Source organism: Heloderma suspectum, chromosome 1, assembly GCF_057233095.1.
Source record: "Heloderma suspectum isolate Gila_16-S chromosome 1, 16-S_ref, whole genome shotgun sequence".
In the NCBI taxonomy this organism is placed as follows: Eukaryota; Metazoa; Chordata; class Lepidosauria; order Squamata; family Helodermatidae; genus Heloderma; species Heloderma suspectum.
The window spans coordinates 240,922,784-240,947,586 of NC_139458.1; the positions used below are offsets into that span (position 1 = coordinate 240,922,784).

The window sequence follows — 24,803 nt, forward strand, 5'->3', positions numbered from 1 at the left end:
GAGGCTTGCTCTCTGACCCCTTTCCCCTCCCACCCCTGCGTTCAGTGAAGGTTTTAAAATCAGTAATGCTCTACATACCTTTGCACTTCCATACCTAATGTCCACACTGCTGTGCTCAGTAATATTTAAAGGGGCAGACAGCGATTGAGCCCAGCATCCTTTGAGAACAGCATCCTTTCAAAGCAGCAGGGCTGACTCCCATCCCCAAGGCAATGAGTTACTAGACATGCTTGGGGAGGGGATAGACATAAGCCCCCTCCCCAAGCAACTCCTCCTTTCTGCAAATCAGTGCCACTTTCACCAGCTAGCTGTGAACATGGACTTCCAAACTGCACTGAAGCTGCTGTGATGGGAAAACCTGCCACAAATAGACTTTCAAAAAACCTGGATTTAGGGCAAGAAATGCCACATTAGCTATGGGAAGGGGCATGTGTCATCTGACATGATTGTCTTGGGGGTGGAGCAGAACTGGATTAAAAGTCCACTGCAGCTGAGCCACAGTAAATGTGTAAATCTCCATCCAGAGTGATCAGTTTTCCTACCCACAGCTCCTCTGTCTTGTCTGGATTAAACCTGAGCTTGTTTGCCCTCATCCATCCCAAGAATGCTTCTAAATGCTGGCTCAAGAGTAGGGATGGCAGAGAATTCTGCCACGGATCACAGTGAGGCCAAATGCCAGTGCATTCGCCCCCTGAAATCTGTGGCGGAACGGCCTGCCACCCCACGGATCCCCCCCGGGACGAGACTTACCTGGGGCGGATCTTCTGGGCGGTGGTGGCTCTGGCGGCAGCTTCAGCGGCGGTGGCTGGTCTTCCAACCGGCTGCTGCCGCCGCCATTTGCAGGGTTTTGTTTTTTACCCAGGCGTTTTAGGCTACATAAAAACTTACGTAGCCTATCACGTCTCTGTAAAAAAAAAAAAAAAAACTGCCGCCGCCATTTGCGTTCCTTAGCTTGGGCCGTCTTAGTCTACGTAAATATTTACGTAGACTAAGACGGCGAAAATAAGGGGAACACAAATAGCTTCTGAATGACTTAATTTTCAAGGGGGTATTAAACTGAGCACTATTGTACCGTTGTCTATCTGCTCCTGGGCCTGCCAGAATGGCCACTCCTCCAAAGCATGCTGGCCATGCACAGTATTTCACGCCGGGCTGCTTCACATGTTCTAGTTCTTTAATTGCATTCCTAAGTGTGTTTTTTTAAGGGCACTCCTAAAAATGTAAGGTGTGAAAGCAACAAACTAGTGTTTGAAAGTGTTGTAACATACATATGTAATGATCAGAAAGCTGGGATTGGCGGCAGCTCCCTGTTGAGTGTACACTTAGTGGCAACTCTGGTTTTGTTGCTATGCAGCATGTGAAGCAGTGCTCTTTGGACCTTTATAAAAGACCACCGTGGAAGATTCAGTACAGCCCCAGGCTGGCATCCAAATCTGTGACTCTGGAGAGGCCCCGCTCCCCCTAACCACTTACCTCCCTGTGTTCAGAGGAAGTCACTGCATTCAGATGAACACGGCCGCAGTCCATTCAGCAGTCAGCAGCTCTGCACTAATCAATGCAGGAAGGTCAAAGGGGTGCAGGGGGTGAGCGCAGGGCCCATGGCCCTGCCGCCCTGCCCTGCTTACAATACCTGCACCTGCACTGGCTTATAGTAAAGCTCTTTCACTGGCTTTAAAATCCTTGAAAATCTCTAAGTGTTCACGCTTATCAACCATTTCAAATGTGCTCTTTGTCTTGAAAGAATAATTTTGAAATTGCACCTGCATTACAGAAGGAACACTGCATACCAACAGCAGAGAAAATAATCACCAGTCAGTTGCCAAAGTATCTATCTTTATGGTGATGTCAGCAAAATCAGCCTGCAATCTGCATGGATTGAAATGTCTTCAGGAGAAACAAGGCAGCTGTATTTTCTATATTCTAAATCCTTTCATTAGAGGGAAAACCAACCTGGAAGCACGTGATCCCACCATATTTTAACATAATCATCTCGGTCTGTCCTTGTCTGCTCATGGAAGAGTCCTAGAGCATGTAGGATTTCATGTGTTACAATAGCTTTGTGATCACACCCTTCACCGATAGAAAGGTTTTGGCCGTGCATTGCATCTCCAATTTCAGACCAACATCTGGAAAAGACAAACAAAAATAATGGTGTTTGATAGTCATAAACTTGTACTGAGTTTGCTGATCTATACTGAAGGAAACAAGTAACTGGCAACATCAAAATTACATTCAAATTAGCAATTGCCATTAAACTGAAATAATTTTATTCCAGTGAAGCAGTAGGACTGACAAAGAATTCTAACAGTCCTAGTTTCAAGACAGCACTATAGAGACACATTCTACATTTACATACCCCAGCACCATTATCTTTGGTAGACTACAATGAAAGAGCTATGGTACAGGGATCTCAGAACATTTGTGGGTCTTTCCACTCATGTCCATTGAGTCTTGGCACACATCATGAAATTTGGCAGCAAGCTTGCAGGCCTGCTTCCCACAGCCTGACTCCATCGTCTTCTTTTTTAATAGAAAACATCAATTCCCAGTCCTGCTGTTTCCATAAAGCTGGAAACCATGGAGTAGAGGGAGGGCAGAGTACCTCTGCTCCCCCATGTTTTAGACTAGATAACATAATTCCTCAGGAACATCTATATTGCTGGTTATTTTGAAATGTATAAAGTAACCACAACTGTTCTTAATAAATGGCATAAAGACCAGGAAACAACAAAAAGCCCCAATACAGGTTTTTATTCATCATAACTCTCTAATGCCTGCAGTTATAGCCATTTGTTCATTTCCCCGTATTAGCCAGTGGGGAGACATATAAAGCCTCAGATTTTCAAAGTGTGTCTCCACTTTGACTACCACCCAAAGCAAGTCATGTCTGAAGTGGTCCATGCCATTTTGAAGTGAGAAATACACCCTCAAAATCATAAGGACCATTTTGAAAGAGGGCTACATCAAACAAGATTCAGGAAGGCAAAAAGAAGTGTGCTAAAAGCTGCTCAATTTTTCCCATTTTGTAATGTACTTGGTGATAGCTTCACAGTCAGCCAAACAATGAAATCAAGTTCAAACTAGGTGCAGGTGGGCTTTGAGCAATGATCATGGCAAGTCACAATATTTTATAAGCACCCATCCCTTGAGAAGGAACTGGAACTCTGCCTCATCCAAACGTCTCTGGGAAAGGAGGTGGCTTAATTATGTAAGCCAAATCACTAAGGCCTTTTTACTTACCCATCAAGCTTCTGAAATATTATAAATGACCTCTCTCCATCATGTGGTTTGAAATTCACGCAAGATTTTAAGTGGAATCCTTCAAATGCTTTAAGGATCACCCCTTTGGCATTTAGATCTGAAAAAGAAAGCAGTTCATAAAAGCTATTTTAACCACTAGGCTTTATATTTCTGAAAATTAACTAGAGCAGACAAAGAGGAACATTTGATTCCATTTCAGTTATTTTGGGGAAGTACTTAATAGGTGTGTTTATTAATGCAGAGAGTTTTCAATTAAGAGATGTAAGGAGCTTCTTTATACTGAGTTAGTCCATTAGTCCATCTAGTCCAGGACTGTCTATTACAGGTGTAGGCAATGTGGTGCCTGCAGACACCAATGTGTCCCGGAATACCTTTCTTGGTGCCTGCCAAGGTGCCCTAACTCTCCCACATTAAAACAACAACAGTAACACATTCTGTTACTGGCAGTTGGGATTGCTCTGAAATAGTTTTTTGTTAGTGCTGGAAACTCAATGGAGTCGTTTAGCGTGTTGGGGCTCAGCCCCCACCTCTGCTTTGTACTCAGTTTGGGGGCAGGTTACTTGTCCTTAGCCATGCCTCCCATGGCAGCCATTTTGTGGTGGTGCTGAGGACAGTTTCTCAAATTACCAAATGTGCCCATGGCCCAAAAAGGTTGCCTACCTCTGGTCTATTCTGATTAGGGAGTTCCTGCCTAAGTCTTGCCGGCATTTCCCTCCAACTGGAAATACGAGGGATTGGGTGAGGGACTTCATAAAGCCTATGCATCTATTAAGTTACCACAATAAAGTTTTCAGGATTAAACCCTGTATAATAAAATAGGAAAATGACTATATTTTATAAAATTAGGATAGTTACACTGGAGAAAAAAGACTATAGGTACGCTGTAGAGAGGTGTACACAAGCTGAGTCACAGAGTGGCTGTCTTTTGTTACATTCAATGCTGGCTTCTAAAGGTCAAACTAAGCATGATACATGATTGGCAACAAAAAATGGCAATTGTGCATTAACCCCACCCCATAACATTTAGAACAGCAGCAGGCAAACTTTTGGGCTCGTAGGCACATTTGGCAATTTGTCATGGACATTACCACAAAATGACTGCCATGTGAGCTGGCGCTCTAGTCACAAAAGACAAGTAACATGCTCAAATGACTGTGTACAAGGCAGAGGTGGGGACTAAGCCGCAACCCACTAAACAATGCCTTTTGACCCAGTTTTCCGTGCCAACAGAAACCTGTTTCACAGAAGGCAAACTCTTTTCCCTTCCCCCCTCCTCCTCTGCCAGTCAACCCACATCTCTTTTTCCCTCTCAGTCTTGATCACCACCCATAGATGCTCTCTCTGTCTCTCTCTCTCTCTCTCTCTCTCTCTCTCTCTCACACACACACACACACACATCCCTGTCCATCCACACAGTCAGTCTCTCTCTCTCTCTCTCCCCCCTCTTTCTCTCTTTCTTCCTCATCTTCATTTCCTAAGAATGTCTCTGAGCCCCATCTTGTTGCCCAGAGGCGTTCATGGGAAATTAAGATGGCAGCAGCTGGTAGCACCCTGATGGGCACCAAGAAAGGTGCCTATCCCTGATCTAGAAGAATAAGCCTTGCATTCAGAAGCCATGTTGTTCTTCATTTCCTTGCCCCCCCCACACACACACATTTCACATCCTTGGTTGTGAATAGCAGAGAGGCAGGGAAATTGTGACATTACAACACAAGGTAAGTTGTGAAGGAGGAAGGAGCGAACAAGATATGTGGTTGCTGTTTTCAGTTTGGCCTTGAAATGAAGGGTAGAGAAATGAAGAAAACTACTGTATGCCCACAGCTCTTTGTGCACAAGTAACTATAACTGTTTCATGTATCCAGGGATGCCAACAGACCAGAAAAATAGTGTGGCCTGCTCCTGTGACTTTAACAGCAACGTGGTCTCCAGAAATCAGCAGGTGAAGTTTTTCACAGTATGGAGATGAACACTGTCACCTTTCAATACATATTCTCCTGCTGCCTCTATTACTGTCCCTATGTTCTGGTATCTGTGCCCCCAGTAAATCATTTTATCAATTTGGTTCCTATTTAATATATTTGGGGGTGCCTTTCCTTTTTCTTTTTGGTAAGAGTTGCTAGATCTGCCATTTTCTAGATGTTCAGACCCCTCTCCTAGGTCTCCAGTCTCTGAATGGCCTGGTTTACACATAATGCTAAGCCATGGTGTAATTTGTTGAAATTTGGCTGTTCTTATATCTGAACGCACCATGGTTTATTAGCTGCAAACAACAAATGGAAGCCATGTTGGCTAAATAAGTTGCACTGTTTTAAACCATGGCTTGTTGTGATGTCTGAACCCAGAAATGTGTCTTGTCTCTGGCTTGTTTGTGCTGGTGTCTGCTCTGAAACAGAGGCATCCAGCAAGAGTAGCCTAAAAACAAAACCAATCTGAAGGTTGGCAAGATGGGTAGGAGAAAAACAAACCACAAATAGGGTTTCTTTGCTTATCTGCAAGACAATTCACAGCAAAGCAACAAACCATGGCTAACATAAACCATGGCTTAGCATTATGTGCAAATACAATGGGCTGGTTCACACATACAGTAAGGGCCAGAAATATTGGAACACGGATAACAGTTTTGGCAGTTGGCCTCTGCACACCACCACATTGAAGTTGAAAGGAAACACACCCAGATGGGAGCGAAGTCAGGACTTCCAGCTGTAATTCAAGGGGTTTGACAAAAGTGGGGCACTAACCATTCAGGAAGGACAGCCAGTGGCATGCACCCCCCCCATCGTTGGTGGCTCATAAGTAATGGAACGAACCAACATCATGTCAAACTCAAGGATCGCCCTTAATACCTGGATGAAAATCCTTTGCAGTCAATGACTGCCTGAAGTCTGGGACCCATGGACATGACCAAATGCTGAGTTTCCTCCCTTGAGATGCTTGGCCAGGCCTTTACTGCAGCTGCCTTCAGCTGCTGCTTGTTTGTGGGTCTTTCTGCCTTCAGTCTTCTCTTCAGTAAGTGAAAAGCATGTTCTATTGGGTGGAGATCAGGTGACTTACTTGGCCATTGAAGAACATCTCACTTCTTTGCCTTGAGAAACTCTTGGGTAGCTTCTGCTGTATGTCTTGGGTCATTATCCATATGCAAGATGAAGCAGTGTCCTATCAGTTTGGCAGCATTCGGCTGAATCTGAGCAGAAAGTATAGCCCTATAAACTTCAGAATTCATCCTGCTGCTTTTATCAGCAGTCAGGTCATCAATAAACACTAGTGACCCGGTTCCATTGGCAGCCATACATACCCATGCCATAACACTGCCTCCACCATGTTTGACAGATGATGTGGTATGCTTTGGATCATGAGCTGTTCCTTTCCTTCTCCATACTTTTCTCTTCCCATCATTCTGGTACAGGTTAATCTTGGTTTCATCAGTCCAAAGAATCTTATTCCAGAACTAGGCAGGCTTTTTTAGGTGTTTGCTGGCAAAGGCTAATCTGGCCTTTCTGTTCTTGAGCGTTACCAGTGGTTTGCACCTTGTTGTGAAGCCTCTGTATTTACATTCATAAACCGTCTCTTGACTGTAGATGTTGACAATGTCATGCCTACCTCCTCAGGAGTGTTCTTGCCCTGGCTAGATGTTATGAAAGGGTTCCTCTTCACCCTGAGCAGAATTCTGCAGTCATCCACTTTAGTTGTCTTCCGTGGTCTTCCAGTCCTTTTGCTGTTGCTGAGCTTGCCAGTTAATTCCTTCTTTTTCAGGATGTTCCAGTCTGTTGTGTTGGCCACTCCCACTGTTTTTGCTATCTCTCTGATGGGTTTATTTTGTTTCCTCAGCCTAATGATGGCCTCCTTCACTCGCATGGACACCTCTTTGGACCTCATATTAGGAGTTCCAGTGAACAGCTACCAAATGCAAATGTAACACTCAGAACCACCTCCAGGCCTTTTCTCTGCTTGATTGGTCATGGAGTGCCCAGGAAACAGGCCACACCTGGCCATGCAGCTGCTTGTCAGCCATTCGTTCCATTACTTATGGGCCACCAACAATGGGTGTGTGTGTAGGCCACTGGCTGTCCTTCCTGAATGGTTAGCGCCCCACTTTTGCCAAACCCCTTGAATTACAGCTGGAAGTCCTGACTTCGCTCCCATCTGGGTGTGTTTCCTTTCAAATTCAATGTGGTGGTGTGCAGAGGCCAACTGCCAAAACAGTTATCCTTGTTCCAATATTTCTGGCCCTGACTGTATTTCTGAGCTGTTTTCCCCTCAAACAACCCCTGCTGCCTGGGTTCAGACCACATGACAAACCATGGCAACCCCCCCTGGGGGGGGTGACATTTCAAAGTGGCCATCAGCATGCGCCACAACCTACCATGGCTTAAATAAGTCACGATGTGCTGTGGTGATCATGTGAACTAGAACTGTGTGCAAATGGCCTCTCAAAATTCCCCACCCTATTTGTGAGCACAGTAAGGAGGGGGGGAATTTCACTGAATATCTCCTGGGGGAGGAGGAATTCTCCAATAATTTCTCAACGGTAGGGCTCATCCATCAGCAAAGGTCGTAGCACAGCTTTCCTATTTTTCCCTAAGCGTTGTTTTTTGTTTTGCACTGCCAGTGCAAGTAGCAACAGCATCAACTTTATTGGAAGCCTGGCCCCCATTTTGCATCAGCCACAATAACACAGACCTAGCAGCTTTCCAGGTCAGAGGGGTCAGAGGGGGGAGGGGGAATGCAGCCACCACACAAAATAATGGAAAAAAGAAAATTTGGAGAAAATTCTAGAGAGTGGCCTTTTATTTCTGTGGTGGTGGTGGTGGTGGTGGTAAGAAAAGAAAAATCTCAGGACTTTTCTGAGAATAATATCTTCTGAGAAATTTTGGCTGAGCTCTAGTTGTCATTCTTCAGGTTTCAGCACTTTCCGCAGAGTGATGTTTTTGACCACTGAGGTGGCTGACGGTGCTGTGTGTGTGTGTTTTCTTTCTATTACACGTCTCTCGATTGCTCTGCAGTCTCTCAGGCTGCCTGCAGTTGCTGATCTGAAAAGGCCTTATGGGAGTAGGGATGTCACAAGAGTCCAGGAAGGGGGTAGAGTCTGGCAGACTCCCCCTTGCTCGTGCCCCCCCCAGACCCACTCACTGAGCCTCGTTGTTCCCCCAGACCCACTCACAGAGTAGCCCTGCACCCAGATAGCAGGTCCAGCAGGTTCTCCCCTCCTTGCAAGGACATTCTCCGGTCCTTGCAATGAGGGGAGTATGTGTGGTTGGCGTGACTCCTGCCCCTGCAACCTGGCAAGCCTTGCAAGGAGGGGAGAACAAGGGGTTAACGGGCAATGGCAGGGACTCCGGTGGCCACCACTGTGCGCAACAATGGCAGCTCCGGAACTTCTGTATTTTTAATGTGGGTAAATGGCACCTTTACAGTCACCAATTACGTAACATTAAAATACAGACGTTCTGGAGCCACCATTGTTGCACACAATGAAGGCTTGCTACAAGGGCAGCCGGCCCCACAGTTTCCCCGTGCACTCACTGCACTGTTCGGAAGCATGGTTGTTACATGCAAACCGGGCCAATATCTCTTCCATCCAAGGGACCCATTAGGAATTGTTACATGGCTGTAAACATCATAAGCCCCATTTTTATCATTCATTGAAATGAAAGGGAATTGTGCAAAAGCAGAGCTGCTCATATCCATTCACTGCAATAGAGCCTACTCAGGTGACATTCCTGAACAAACAGTGCTTAGAGCAGACTACATCATTTAAAAACAATATAACATAAAAACAAACACATTTGCTGCTGCATTCTGAACCAACTCAAGTTTTTAGAGGCTTTTCATAGGCAGCTGCCTTACAATAGTCCAGTCTAGATTTGACTAAGCCATGTCCCATCACAGCTCAGTCAAATCTCTCAAAGAAATCTCTCATAGTTGGTAGGGATGTCAGAGAATTCCGCTACGGATCTCGGTGAGGCCAACTGCACTGGCATTCGGCCCCCCGAAATCCGTTGCGGAACGAAGCCCCCGCCCCCCCCAACCCACGAAAGGTGCGTGAAACAGGGCACTTCCCGTCCGCGCTGCTTTGCAAATGGTGACCATCCTGCAGCCGCCATTCACTTCCTCTTCTCTTCATAGCCGTGATAGGCTATGTAAATACTTACGTAGCCTATCACGGCTAACACAGAAACGCCATTTGCATCCCTGCGGAGGCCGTGATAGGCTATGTAAGTATTTATGTAGACTATCACGGCAGGGGGGAAAAACCCCAGTGGTCGCAAATGGCAGTGGCTACCGCCATTTGCGTACACTGGGGTTTTTCCCCCTGCCGTGATAGGCTACGTAAATATTTATGTAGCCTATCACGGCTCAATACAGGGACGCAAATGGCGGCGGCTACGACAGCCGCCATTTGCGTCCCTGCAGGGCTGCCCAGCGGCCAGATGTCCGGCGGCGGGCAGCTGGAGCTGGCCAGCAGCTCCACAGCTTGGCCGCGGAGCGGAGCTGGCTGGGCAGGATTCCGGGGGGGAGGACCGATCGCCTCCCCCCCCGTCAAGGATTCTGGGAGGAGGGATGGAGTGCCTCCCCCCCCACTGCGGATTGCCTGGCGTGGAGCCAGGTAGGTGTTTCGTACATCCCTAATAGTTGGTGCACCAGCCCAAGCTGCACAAAGGCTGTGGCTGATCCCTGGACAGCCAGAAACAAAGCTGGATCCACCTGACTTTTCAAGGGTAGTAGTACCCCATCCAAAAGAGGTTGAACCCCTGTTCCTGGGGAAATCACCTTCCCAACTAGGAACACTTCTGCCTTGTCTGAATTAAACTTTGTTGGTTCTCACCCAGCCCATTACGTCCTTCAGGCACCAGTTCAGAGCATTGACAGCTTCTCCAGAATCTGATGGAGAGGAGACCGAGCTCTGTATCATCCACATAGGGATGACAATGGGCTCCACATCTGATTTCTCCATGCATTTTCATGTAGATACTGAGTAGTGTGACAAGACTGATTCTCGCAGGATACTGTGGGCTGCAGGCCAAAGAGTCAAGGACAAGCCCCCCAGTATTGCCTCCTCTTTCCTAGATCACTTTAGTAATCAACACTTTCAATATATGCAATATATTTTCTCCAGGATCAAAACGTTGTTCTGAAATCATAACTGGATCAGATTTTAACCTCAACAGCATTGCGGTAACATCAAGTTTCTTTTACCCAGGCTGTCAGCCAGAATGAATGGAACGGGCAATTTCCATCGATAATGCTGATCTCGCAGTGCACTGCGTTTTCTCTGTTGAAAATGGGGAAAGATGATTAGATTCTTCACTGTTTGGCACACAAAATAGTTTTATGTTCATGTTCGTAGAAATGTATGAGGTTTAAAAAAAGACTCACAGGCAGTAAAATATCCCCCTGGAAGAGGCTGAGTCCAGCAGCTAGAAGGAAGGAAATTAAGAAGGAGGTGGTTTAATCGAAATGCAAAAGGAGATGTCTCAGATCATTATAGTTAATTTTTCACTCATTGAAGAAGTTTACAAAACAACTTTTGACAAAATGACGACTATTCCTATTCAAAGAAAAACCAGACTAAAATATGCAATATGGCCATAAATAAGAGTGCCATTATTAAGTAGGCGAGGATGAATTTGTAAATGGAGTTGAAATGTACAAATGTAGAGGCTCATGGAATTACAATGCTGGATATACCTGAATGTAATCTAATCCACCTTTCTATCAGTGGGGTAGTGGAGCCAGGGTTTGCAGGGATGCAGCATCTGTAATTTTGGATTAGCGGGGACTCTCTTATCATTTGCCAGCCCACAAAGAATCCCCTGTTCCCTCTGAGCTTAGCTGCAGTCCTCACAGTAGCTGGGGGAAAATGAATGTTCACAGCAACAATATATTGTTCCCGGTTGTAATGCAAAGTATTTTGGGGTGGCCTGGTCTTGAATGGGCAATTAAGACCCATTAGTTTTATAAAAGACCTGCTCCTGGTAGAGACGAAAAGTCTCCTTGGAGGTGTGGCTATGGGGACAGTCATGATGAGTTCAAAATGTACAATTGCACCATTGGGCTGGTTTGCATGACACAACAGCCCATCGTGGGTTATTTAAGCCCTGATAAGGCTGCAGCATGTGCAGGGCGTGTGTGGCCACCATTTTGCATATCCAACCCCCACTCGGGGTTGTCATGTCATGTGAACCCAGTGAACATGGGTTATGCGAGGGTTAAACAACCCTTGTATAACCCTCACAAAGCCCATGCTCACCAGATTTGCATGACACTACAACCCCTGAGTAGGGTGGGATATGGAAAGTGACACCTGCAGGCCCTGAGGCTCATCATGGCTTCGTGTGAACCAAGTCACTGCCTTTTATAATAAAGAATGACTCTCCTGCCCAAGTTGTCTTGTGGTTTAGCATAATGCCATTCACATTTCAGGAACGTCATGATTTTGAAAGGAGCAGCCTCCTACTCTGTTCATATAACAAGATTCTCTGTATGCCCCAAGATCAATCCCAAATGTCAATTTTTGAAATTAGTGCATCACTTGATTTGAAATTAGTGCATCACTTGAGTACAAAAATACGCAGATCGTAATGTCTGACCTGTTTGTTTCAGTATGAAAATAGTGATTTATAAGCTGTGAAGTGACACATTATGCATTCTAAAAAGTGATTTAAAGGCATGTTTCTCAAATATTCTTAACTTGGGGCCCTCTTTTAAACTTATTCTCCCTTCTGGGAGCATCCCCCTAAATCTTGTGCTAACCATCTATTTGGAGAAGGACTGTATGGAGATTTTCATAAACAGTGGAATACATTATTCTATGAATCAATATTTATGATTGTGTAAACAGGCATTCTATCTCCTCCATCTGTACTTCTGTTCTTCTACTCTTTTGCCCGGCAAGTCATTCTAGGGCTAGGCATTGTCCTCAAGGACAGCAGCTGAGCAGCATTTTCCTTCAACAACTGTTTGATGAGTTCCCTCTTTTGGTGCCGAAAAGATGGGGTGGATCTGCTAATTTTTTTCAGAAGCAGTGGTTAATTCTCAATTCCCATGTGATGCCATAGAGAAAAGAACATACTCCACCAGGTGGTGGAAGCAGGTAGTCAGAGAAACCCAACCATCTGAGCTTAGCATGCGAAACCATGAAGGAGCTCATTTGCATGTTGAATAGAGTTGTTCATATGGTTTAGTATAACTGTTAAAATGAGTTAAAAAATCAAAAGGGGTGTTTGGGAGACTTGGGTTTTTTCTTTGTCAGCCACCCACAGTATGGGTGCTGACTAGGTGCTGGCTTGCCCCAAGCATAGGTGGTCCTTCGAGAGCAGGGGTCACATTTCTGGCCAGGAAAAGACTGTGGAATTGGGAGCTACCATTTCCCTTTGTGAAAAGAAGAGCTGGACTAGCTGCCTGCTGGAAGCTGTTTCCTGTTTATTAAAGAAAGAAAGAAAGAAAGAAAGAAAGAAAGAAAGAAAGAAAGAAAAAGATAGAAGAGCCAAACTATTCCTATGCTGAATGCTAGAAACAGGGAATTGCCAAGTTTTACTGTAGTGCCCCTAAGCTGAATTGTTATTGGCTGGAAATCACTAATAGGAGGGCTCTTACTCTCTGGCTGAAATCACTATTAGGCTGGGAGGCTTAGACCTTGTTGTTGCTGTTGTTGTTGTTAAGTCGTTCAGTCATGTCCGACTCTTCGTGACCCCGTGGACCATAGCACGCCAGGCCTTCCTGTCCTGCGCTCTCACCCGGAGCGTGCTCAAGTCCATATTCATTGCATCGGTGATGCTATCCAGCCATCTCATCCTCTGCCGTCCCCTTCTCCTTTTGCCTTCAGTCTTTCCCAGCATCAGGGTCTTTTCCAGAGAGTTTTCTCTTCGCATTAGGTGGCCAAAATATTGGAGCTTCAGCTTCAGTATCTGTCCTTCCAATGAGCAGTCAGGGTTGATTTCCTTTAGGTTTGACTGATTTGACCTCCTTGCAGTCCAGGGGACTCTCAAGAGTCTTCTCCAGCACCACAGTTCGAAAGCATCAATTCTTCGGCGCTCAGCCTTCCTTATAATCCAGCTCTCACAGCCATATGTTACTACTGGGAAAACCATAGCTTTGATTAGACGGACCTTTGTCGGCAAGGTGATGTCTCTGCTTCTTACTATGCTGTCTAGGTTTGCCATAGCTTTCCTCCCAAGGAGCAAGCGTCTTTTAATTTCATGGCTACAGTCACCGTCTGCGGAGATCCTGGAGCCCAAGAAAATAAAATCTGTCACTGCTTCCATTTCTTCCCCTTCCATATGCCAGGAAGTGATGGGGCCAGATGCCATGATCTTCGTTTTTTTAATGTTGAGTTTCAAACCAGCTTTTGCACTCTCCATTTTCACCCTCAACAAGAGGCTCTTGAGATCCTATTCGCTTTCTGCCATTAGGGTGGTATCATCTGCGTATCTGAGTTGTTGGTAATTCTCCCGGCAATCTTAATTCCGACCTGTGATTCATCCAACCCAGCGTTTCTCATGATGTCCTCTGCATATAAGTTAAATAAGCAGGGCGACAATATACAGCCTTGTCGTACTCCTTTCCCAATTTTGAACCAATCGGTTGTTCCATGTCTGCTTCTTACTGTTGCTTCTTGACCCTTGTACAGGTTTCTCAGGAGACAGGTAAGGTGGTCTGGTACTCCCATCTCTTTAAGAATTTGCCACAATTTATTGTGATCCACACAATCAAAGGCTTTAGCATAGCCAATGAAGCAGAAATAGACGTTTTTCTGGAATTCTCTTGCTTTCTCCATGATCCAGCGAACGTTGGCGATTTGATCTCTAGTTCCTCTGCCTCTTCGGAACTCAGCTTGTATTTCCAGTAGTTCTCGGTTCACATGCTGCTGAAGCCTAGCTTGTAGGATTTTGAGCATAACCTTGCTGGCATGTGAAATGAGTGCAATTGTACGGTAGTTTGAACACTCTTTGGCATTGCCCTTCTATGGAACTGGAATGTAGACTGACCTTTTCCAGTCTTGTGGCCACTGTTGAGTGTTCCAAATTTGTTGGCATATTGAGTGCAGCACTTTAACAGCATCATCTTTTAGGATTTTAAATAGCCCCGCTGGAATACTGTAATCTCCGCTAGCTTTGTTGTTACTAATGCTTCCTAAGGCCCACTTGACTTCACTCTCGAGGATGTCCGGCTCAAGTTCAGTGACCGCACTATCAGGGACATTAAGATCTTTCCTGTATAGTTCTTCTGTGTATTCTTGCTACCTCTTCTTAATCTCATCTGCTTCTGTTAGGTCCCTGCCTTCTTTGTCCTTTATCATGCCCGCCTTTGCACAAAATGTTCCCTTGATATCTCTGATTTTCTTGAAGAGATCTCTAGTCTTTCCCATTCTATTTTTTCCCTCAATTTCTTTGCATTGTTCATTTAAGAAGGCCTTCTTGTCTCTCCTTGCTATTCTCTGGAAATCTGAATTCAGTTGGGTATATCTTCCCCTTGCTCCCTTGCTTTATGCTTCCCTTCTTTCCTCAGCTATTTGTAAAGCCTCATCAGACAGCCACTTTGCTTTCTTGCCTTTCTTTTTCTTTGGGATGGATTGAGTTGCTGCCTCCTGAACAATGTTACGGACCTCCATCCATAGTTCCTCAGGCACTCTGTCTATCAGGTCTAATCCCTTAAATCTATTCCTCACCTCCACTGTACATTCATAAGGGTGTTCCCTTCCCCTTCATGGATCACTGCCTTGTTGTGGCGAAGGGGCTTGCATAACTCAGTGAAGCCATAAACTATGCTGTGCAGGGCCACCCAAGACAGACAGGTCATGGCAGAGAGTTCTGACAAAATGTGGTCCACTGGAGAAGGAAATGGCAACCCACTCCAGTATTCTTGCCAAGAAAACCCCATGGAACGTATCACATGGCTAAAAGATATGACGCCCGAAGATGAGCCCCTCAGGTCGGAAGGTGTACAATATACTACTGGGGAAGAGCAGAGGGAATTTCCAGGTAGCGCCAGAAAGAATGAAGCGGCTGGGCCAAAGCCGAAAGGACACTCAGCTGTGGATGTGTCTGATGGTGAAAAGAAAATCCAATGCTGTAAAGAACAATATTGTTTAGGAACCTGGAATGTCAGATCAATGAATCAAGGTAAGCTGGAGGTGGTCAAACATGAGATGGCAAGACTGAACATCGACATCTTGGGAATCAGCGAACTAAAATAAACAAGCATGGGTGAATTTAATTCAGGTGACCATCATATCTACTACTGTGTGCAAGAATCCCTTAGAAGAAATGGAGTAGCACTCATAGTCAACAAAAGGGTGGGAAAAGCAGTACTGGGGTACGATCTCAAAAATGATAGAATGATCTCAGTATGAATCCAAGGCAAACCATTCAACACCACCGTAATTCAAGTCTATGCCCCAGCCACTGAGGCCGAAGAAGCTGAGGTTGATCGGTTCTATGAAGACCTACAACACCTAGAAGACTAGAACTAACACCAAAAAAAATGTCCTTTTCATCATAGGGGATTGGAATGCTAAAGTAGGAAGTCAAGAAATCACCAGGATAACAGGAAAGTATGGCCTTGGTGTACCAAATGAAGCAGGACAAAGGCTAATAGAGTTTTGCCAAGAGAACACACTGATCATAGCAAACACTCTTTTCCAACAGCACAAGAGGCGACTGTACACATGGACATCACCAGATGGTCAACATCGAAATCAGATTGATTATGTCCTTTGCAGCCAAAGATGGAGAAGCTCTATACAGTCAGTAAAAACAAGACCTGGAGCTGACTGTGGCTCAGATCATGAGCTTCTTATTGCAAAATTTCGGCTTAGACCTACACGAGTACTATGGAGCTAGTTTAGTTATTCCCATTGGCTTGGCACTGCAGGGTCACTGAAGTTCCCCAGCTGACATGGTGCAAGCCATTGCAATTAGGGATGTGCACACCCACACCCATCTGGGTTGTCCAGGCACCTGCCCAGCCCCTGTCCCTGCTCGCTGGTCCTGGGACTACGCTTGAGCCCCTCCTGTGCTTGGCAAGCAGCCTGCACTCACCCCAGTGGCCTTGTCAAGGTCCATGGTCACCATTTTTTGAAAAATAAAATGGCGATTCCAAAAATGCACATATTTGCATATGCACGAAATGCTCACTTTTTGCGAATGCACATATTTGTGTATGTGTGAAAATGAGCATTTTGCTTGGGTGTGTGGGTGGGTGAGGGGTTCCGCCAGATTCCAGGATGGAATTGGGCACTCGCACCATCCCTAATTGCAGTGCTTTCCAATCCTGTGCCTACCTTTCTGCTGCCACCTGCTGGTTGGAGTCCTTTACTGCAATGCACCCCAGGTGTTGCAGCTGCCCCCTGCAAGTGCAAAATGTTGCAGTGCTCTTAAGTCCTGTGCCTAGAGGATCCCTACTCATCGGCCGCATCCCTGGACTAATTGTGAGTAAGGCTGAAGGACGCAAACTTCCATTGGCATTATCTAGACCTTGGGAGAAAGTGGGATGTGTTGGACTAAAAGATATTTTTTGTTTATGTGGCTGATCTATTCTTGATTGACTGTTGACTTGAATAAATACCATTACTTATAAATATCTCCAGAGTGTGTGTTGGGGGAAGGTCGCTACTCAGACATCCAAACTGAAGTCCCAGTTTTCCTGGGGGAGGGGCTTGAGCCAGAACTAAAAATAAGGGAAGAATAGACACTGAACCTAGACACTGAACCCAGCCTTGGCTGCTGACCCAAGGGTTACATTTATAACCCCCACTCCCTCCATAATTGTGTCCCAGGGTTGGGAATTCAAGATCTGTCTCCATAGAAGCTCCCTTTGGTGATTTAACATCAAAATGGAAGAGCAGAAAGATGACAACAGCTGCTAGATCTCTGTGCTCCTGAAACCATCAGCAGATTCAGTGGTTTTTCAGTAGTAATAAAGAAGAGCAATATAGGAAGCATCACACCATGGTAAGCACCTCAACTAGAGATGTGAAAGCCTGGGGGAAAATGGTGTGTGTGTGATTTCAAGGCCATTTTTTCTCCCCCCACATGGATTTTTAAAAAAATGGTTATTATATAGTCTCTTGCAGGATGATGAACCAAATATTTAAGACAAGGTTTTCATATATTGATTTCAATAAATGATTTCAAAAAACAGGGAGATTTTAATGTAAGACTATATGCAGTATCAGATCATTACAATTCCTATTCATAGAGAACCAGCAGTACAGTACAACTTTTAAATGCTAGAGATGTTAGATTCCTTAGAGTTAAGCATCTTGTAGTCCCCTTTGTAACAAAATAAATTCAATCAGTAAATCTAATTATTGTCTGAATAAACTATATTTTTAAATTTAATATATCAAACATGATATACGTAATATATTTTATATTCCTAAAATAATAAAATGACTTCAGATCTGCGGAGTCCTAAATAACCACAAATATTGCTTATTTTTCAGTTCCACACCCCACCCCCAATGTTCATTTTTTCTGGAAATTTTACATGTACCCTCAACTCCCCCCCCCCCAATGACACAAATTGTTTCTCACTGCCCATTCCTGGGCTCCCTTAGCCATGCTTTGCAATCCTCCAAAATACCCCTCCCCCAATTGGACAAATTCTGAAATGGGCAAAACGTGCCCAGGCCCAGTTCAGACAACATACTCCTGGGCAAATTGTAAAGAAGCACTGATTTCACAATTCACCCACACACATACACACAGTTGCCCTGTGATTGATGAGAAATTTAGTAGGACTGCCTGGTTGCAACTCAAACAACAATAATTTTTGTACAGTGCTTTGCTGATGCAGATACAACATTTGAGCAATTTTAACAAGATGCAATAATGTGTACAATCTCATCAAGGCTGCATTTTTGTCTAAATCACTGCATTTGTGTGCATCCATAACACAGATGAAGCTGCATGAATGAATTAAAGGAAGTTGTATCAAAATTCTTTTGTCTTTAGATGCAGTCATTTGTACTATCATATCTAGTAGCACTGTGCACACACACACACACCCCGATATGGAGGCCTATTCAGAGCTTTGGATTTGGCCCTATCTGCTTTGGGCCAATTTGGACCTGATCCAACCTGCTTTGGACTCCAGAGCCAAAGCAAGATTCGGAAATCCGAATTATTTGGATTTTACATTTTTCCTTTGGCTTGCATTGGAAAACAGTAGTGGCCATAAGTTTTTTTTTTTATTGTTTATGATAAATACATGAAATCTGGGGACCTGGAAGCCCCTATGGAGGTGACTGAACCTGCCAAATTTCCATTAGGTCCAGTGCCTTTTTTGTAGCCACAAGTAAAATTTGCTTTTTAAAAGAAAATCTGTCAAGGAAAAGGGCTATAATTTTTCATTGCCTCTACATAACTACATAGAATTTGGGGACCTGGCAGCACCTATGAAGGTGACTGAACTGCCAAATTTCAGACAGTTGGGTCCAGTGGTTTTTGTGCTAGTCATGCATAAAGTTTCCTTTTCTCAAAAACTAAAACAAAAGGTAAAAAAGAAACCTGTCACCACACAGGGGATTAGAGATCCTGGTCAGAAGGCATTTAAGGTGACTATTAGGAGGCCACTATCCCTAATGTCTGGTGTAGGTTTTTTTTGAAGTGCAAACTAACCCCTCTCCTCTAGAACTTTCCTTTTGTTTGTCCTGAATCTGCCACTATTCAGCTTCACTGTGATCTGAGGCTCTTAAGGGAAGAAAAGTTAAACCTCTCTTTGGCTGCAGAACACATTACCTGGGAGTAAGTCACACAGAACTGAAAGTGAGTAGGTCTAACTTCTTTGTTTTATAATATAAGGACATGAACTTTGGGGACATGGTGGTAGCCCTTTCAGAGGTAGGTGATGACCCTGCCAAGTTTCTTAGGTAGGTCCAGTGGCTTTCCCAGTGTTCCTTTTTTTAAAAAGGGGGGGCCTAAGGGAGCGAAGTCATAACCACCAGCAGTACCTACCAGGTAGCCACCATTCAGGTTGGCATTTTCAAGGCTGGCATAGTCCTTCTGGCAGTGGAGGAACAGTGCAGCACAGCATGGGTGGTAGAAGCTGGTGAAGGAGGAGGGTGGTAGCAGCAGCAAGGAGGGTACTACACAGGCACTGAGCAGGCTGGCAGAGAGAAACACCTGTTCATGGCTGGCACAGTCCCATTGGTGATGGAGGAACCATGCAGGACAGGCTAAGAAAAGCGTCTTGCCTGTTCAGAGTTGATTTACTGTGCCAAGGGTGGCAGAGTGGGTGGGCATGGGTGGCTGAGGAGGAGCGCAGCAGCAGCAGCAAGGAGGGCACCATGGATGGTGGCACCCCCTAAGATGCTTCATATGTGTATTGTGTGTAGTGCTTTGGCCCACAGTCTACTGTGTATATACTGCTTTGCCCGCACACTGTTTGCTTGTGCACAATAATGTGCATGCTGTACTCACACAGTGCACACATACACAAGACCAAAAGAAAAGTAGATACAGAAAAAACTACCTACACAAGCGAAGGGGGGGGGGAGAAATAACACTAACAATCCAACTAAAGCCTAACAGAAGAGAAAAGGGGGGGTGTTTTTTGTTTTTAATAAAAGTTCAAAAATGGGAAGGGAAGGAATAGTAATTGAGAAGCGGGGGGGGGGGAGCAAAACAACAACAAAGTAAAGCAAGGAAACAAACTGAAGCCTAGCAACTAGAAGAGAACGTGTATGTATGTATGTATGTATATGCATATGCATATGTAAAAAAGAATCTAGAAGGAGTATTTAAGGGAAAGGGAAGACTAAGAAATGGAATTGAGAAGGACTAGGTAAGTACTGGGAAGAAGCTGCACTGTCACAATCTAATAATAAAGAACTCTCCTCCTCCTACCAACTCTCACACTGGGAAACAAAAGTAGAATCTTCTGTTATACACAACCCCTCTTCCACCACTGTGAATGGGGACTGCTGGGTTAAAAGTTCAGTCCTATTGGCACCTAGAGATATCACTTGCCAAGGCTCATTTCTCCCCTCCCAACTCCCCCTCCCTAATCTTAAGCTAATTGTTACAGGCTGTCTGGCCTTCAGAATAGTCTGGATTGGTCCAAAGCAGGGGCATTGCTAGGTTCTTAAACAATCTGGGTCACAGGCCCGTAACACAAATTTGCATATATATATACACACACACGAGTCTAAGCGCACGTCGAATGTGTGTGTGGTGTGCATGCAGTGTGCTTGCATATGTGTATAGATTACATACATACATACATAAGAAGTATGCAGCAGCAGCTGTCCAGAGTTTCAGGAAGGATTCTTTCGTAGCCCTACCCAGAGATGCTGGTGATTGAACCTGGGACCTCCTGCATGCCAAGCATGCGCTCTGCTACTGAGCTGCAGCCCTTCCTATTGCTGGATGATGGAACTGACAAACAAAACAGCCCCAGGTTTGTTTCTCTGCAACCATGTGAACCCACTCTTCTCAAAGACTTGATTGAGGGAGGAGAAGGAGAAAAACCAACCCTCTTGCCTGTTTGTATAAAGTCAAATACAGTTCAGAACTTCTCTTGCCTGCCGAAGAGAATTCTCTTTAAGAATTCCCCAAGATATGCTCTGGGTGAAATAAAGAAGAGGAAGGAAGGAAGGAAGGAAGGAAGGAAGGAAGGAAGGAAGGACAGGATAGAGGAGGGAAGAAGAAAAGAAGAACGGTGACTGGAAATGTGCGCGGGGTGGGGGGTAGAGAGAACTCCCTAAGCCAAGTGGCTCCTTGCAGCGAGGTAGTACTTCAAAGAAATTTAGGAGGCTGTGCAGGGTTTGCAAGGATTGCACGTATTTAAATTCACTTTATGAGGTGAGGTGGCGGAGGGCTTTTTCTAGCTTTTTAAAAACTGTAGAACCTGTTTAAAAGCCTTAGCAGTTCCTTGCTCATGATGCCACATAGTCCTAACCCTCCTTTTGGAATAATTTGAGTCCTACAGCTATTTAGGATAAATTAAAGTGGAGGGGGCGAAAGAAGTTTGTGGAGGCTGATTGGATCCTTTGCTGTACTGAAGCTACTAAACTTCTGCAGAAACCAAAGGTTCCACTTTGGGTCAGTAAAATCAGGTGCTGTGTGAAATACCAGTACTTCACATGGAGCTCTTTCTTCCCTTCCTTCTCCCTCTTCAAAATTCCATTGCAGGTGAGCTCCCAACAGTGGACATGTAAGAGCAGAAAAGAAAAGTAGGAGGAGACAGGTTTTGTGCACCTCAAGAAAAATCTACACCAGAGATTAGGGATAGTGACCTCCTAACGGTCGCCTTAAACACCTTCTGATTAGGATCTCTACGCCCCTGGGTGACCTGATAGTTTTTACTTTTGTAGACTTTGAGAAAGGGAAACTTTACACATGGCTAGTGCAAAAGCCACTGGACCTGACTGTCTGAAATTTGGTAGGTTCAGTCAGTTCCATAGGGCCTGCCAGGTCCCCAAATTCCATGAATTTATGTGGAAGCACAAAAAAAATTATAGCTCTTTACTTTGACAGTTTTTCTTGGAAAAAGCAAATTTTACCTGTGACTTGCACAAATATCACTGGACATAACTGCCTGAAATTTGGCAGGGTCCATCAGCTCCATGGGGGCTGCCAGATTTCCAAATTTCATACACTTATGTGGAAGCACAAATAAATTATAGCTCTTCGCTTTGACACATTTTCTTGAAAATAGCAATTTTTACCTGTGGCTAGCACAAAAGCCACTAGGCCTAACTGTCTGAACTTTGGCAGGGTCAGTCAGCTATATGGGGGCTGCCAGGTCCCCAAATTCCATGCATGTATGTGGAAGCACAAAGAAATTATAGCTCTTTGCTTTGACAGATTTTCTTGAAAATAGCAAATTTTACCTGTGACTAGCACAAAAGTCACTGGACCTAACTGCCTGAACTTTGGCATATTCAATCAGGTCCATGGGGGCTACCATGCCTCCAAATGTCATGTATTTATCTTACAAACAAAAAATGTTACGGCCATTTTTGTTTTCCAATGCAGATCAATGGGAAAATGTAAAAAAAAATGGCAATTAGGACAGCTCAAAAGATGCAGGGCACAGCTCAAAAAGATCTGGGGCCTGTGCCCAGGTGCCTCCCCTAACAATGCCCCTGGTCCAAAGCGATCTGAAGTGATTCGGATCGATCCAACCTGCTTCAGACCAATCTGGATCTGGATCCAGATCTGATTCGGCCCAAATCACCTTGCTTTGGTTTGGAATTTGGATCCGGAACCAAAGTTGTGCATGCCCTAATATCTAGACTTTTGGGGGGCAGAGTTTTTAAATCAATGCACAGATGTGCATCAGTAATGTGGCAGTGGTGGTGTTGCTGGGAAAGGCACAAATGAACAAAAGAAACCAAAATGTGTATAGTGTGTACATTACTCTGCACAAAATTCAGAAATATAAAAATGAAACAAATCCTCTACCGAAAAATGCAAAAAGAGGATTTCTCATATTAAAATTAGAGGGGCTTTTTACCCTTTATAAGACTAAATTTTGACAAAATGACACTAATATTTCTATTCCAAAAAAATAACATTTCTGAGCATGGACACAAGCATAATTTCTGTAGGGGAGCATGGGATTTGTAGCCTTCCAAGTTGAATCTGGAAGCACCCTAATTTAGGATAAGCCAGCAAAGCTTCTTCTGTGTAACTCTCTTCACCACGGGTCCCCACCCCTCCTTTTCAAGAGTAAGTGGGTTTCTTGCCTGAGAAAGAGGAATAGCAAATGGCAGGGAAAGGGAGCACTTTACTAGTTTGTGTCCCCCCCCCCTTTTGTTGACAAATACCTTTTTAAAAGCATTCTCCAGGAAAGCTTGTGAGAAAATGAGGGAGCTGAAGGGAATTCACCCATTGCTGATTATTATATACAGAACAAAATATTAGATGAACTTTTTGAATTCTTTTGAGAATATTTCTCTTGGAGTCTTTAGACTAAATGTTATTTCAGTCTCCTGGACACATCAACCCACCTCACCAACTTATTACACAAGGCATCTTAAACATACCATGTTCTTTCCATCAAAGACAAAGAATGGCATATCTGAAAGGTCACTGGGCGAAGTGCCAAAAGTGTTGGTAGAGATTCGAGGAATGGGATTCTTCTCTTTTCTTTTCTTTATAACAATTTAAAAATAAAGGATGGGTGCGTGTGGGGGGGGGGTGAGATCATCCTGCATTAATTTTCTCAATGCAACCCACCTGAATTTATTTCTGGGATATCTTCTCTTAGTTCACCAGCATCAGCATCTAATCAATGCAGAGAATAATATTAATCTTTCTATACAGTGGTTCTTAACTCTCAACTCCCAAAGAAGGGGGAAATGATAAATGCTTGGTCAGGAGAGATTTAATGAGCTCTTACCATCTTTCTCTGGTAGGTACGTGACCTAAAAAAGAAGGAAAATAATTATTTTGCTTGGCAGTCACAGAAAGACAAACTGAAGTTGTCACTTTATTTGAGACTTACTGAAAATGAGGTGCAATGTGGAAGAAGCATTGTGAAGCTGAAGAACTGGAAGGCTGTACTAGACACCATGGCTGAAGTGGTTGGAAGAAACAGACCTTCTAATCTCTTATCGTTTGCAGGAACACTTCAGTAAGACTTGGAGCTTTTACCCCACCCCCAGCTATTAGGCATTGCCAAAATTATGAGCAGTCAATTGCCACTCAATGGCATTTCAGTACCGTTGGCTTAAGTCCACATGCAAAAACATCTCAGTGAAGAACCTGCAACTTTTATGGTTCTCTGTCCTGTTTTTGCAGGATCAGCTTGAGGTGTGCTGAAAGCAGATGTACTTCACAGTTTGAATTTATGTTGAAAAGGTTAGCAGAAACATTGCTGCTATATGCCTGTCTTTCCACAAAACAAATGAATAAACACCTATTTTATAGAAGTGAGTCTTTATATGAGTATACAGGAAGGAAGACTCTAAGTAAAGCCATCCTGTTCATTAATAATTAACGGTGAGTTCACAGAAGCAAATAAGGAAGTGGGAGAGAAGTCTTCTATATGACGTTGAGATGAAGTTACAGTTGGTCGAAAGCAGGCATAGGACACATCACTGACAATTGCCTCACGGGTCACCCAACGGTCCATTGTACCTTTGTTAGGATTCTTGCTGACATAATTATATTGCAGCACAAGAAGTCAACAGCACATCTATAAGGCTGTATTGCCATGACACCTCTTCAAGGGCCTAGGCCTCACCTGGAGTGGCAGTGATCATCATAGGGGCCTCTGAAGGACCATTGCTGGAAGCCTTCAGACTCCTAGAACAGACCTTCCCTGTTATGCCCAGTTTAATTCTGAAAGATCTTTAGGGTGGCCAGGTGTCCTCTTTTACAGAAGATAGTTCTCGGTTGGAAGGGCTCCCAGAGGACTGTCTTCTGCTTTGAAAGCATCCTCTGTTTGAAGGTCTGTCCAGTCCAACTCTGGTTCAAAGATAAAAAACCATCAGAAGGAAAAGCTGGGCCTTGAAGTTGCCCATTAACAGAACCTGGACAGCAGGCACACAGGTCACCTGGTCACTGTCTTCCACACCATGCAGAGATATA

General features: G+C 44.4%; 1 protein-coding gene across 1 annotated transcript in view; it reads right to left on the reverse strand.

Annotated features, from left to right (window-relative positions):
- The window catches only part of MEP1A (meprin A subunit alpha), a 69,049-nt gene extending 44,893 nt beyond the window's left edge, over window positions 1–24,156 (reverse strand). Inside the window, exons 1-7 of the mRNA XM_084821729.1 lie at window positions 23,716–24,156; window positions 23,611–23,635; window positions 23,448–23,495; window positions 10,636–10,676; window positions 10,456–10,531; window positions 3,241–3,358; window positions 1,951–2,126 (exon numbers count right to left, since the gene is read on the reverse strand). Of these exons, the coding sequence (XP_084677855.1) occupies window positions 1,951–2,126; window positions 3,241–3,358; window positions 10,456–10,531; window positions 10,636–10,676; window positions 23,448–23,495; window positions 23,611–23,635; window positions 23,716–23,784 (553 nt within the window). The 5' untranslated portion in view covers window positions 23,785–24,156. The remainder of the gene's footprint in view (window positions 1–1,950; window positions 2,127–3,240; window positions 3,359–10,455; window positions 10,532–10,635; window positions 10,677–23,447; window positions 23,496–23,610; window positions 23,636–23,715) is intronic.
- Window positions 24,157–24,803: the final 647 nt, after the last annotated feature.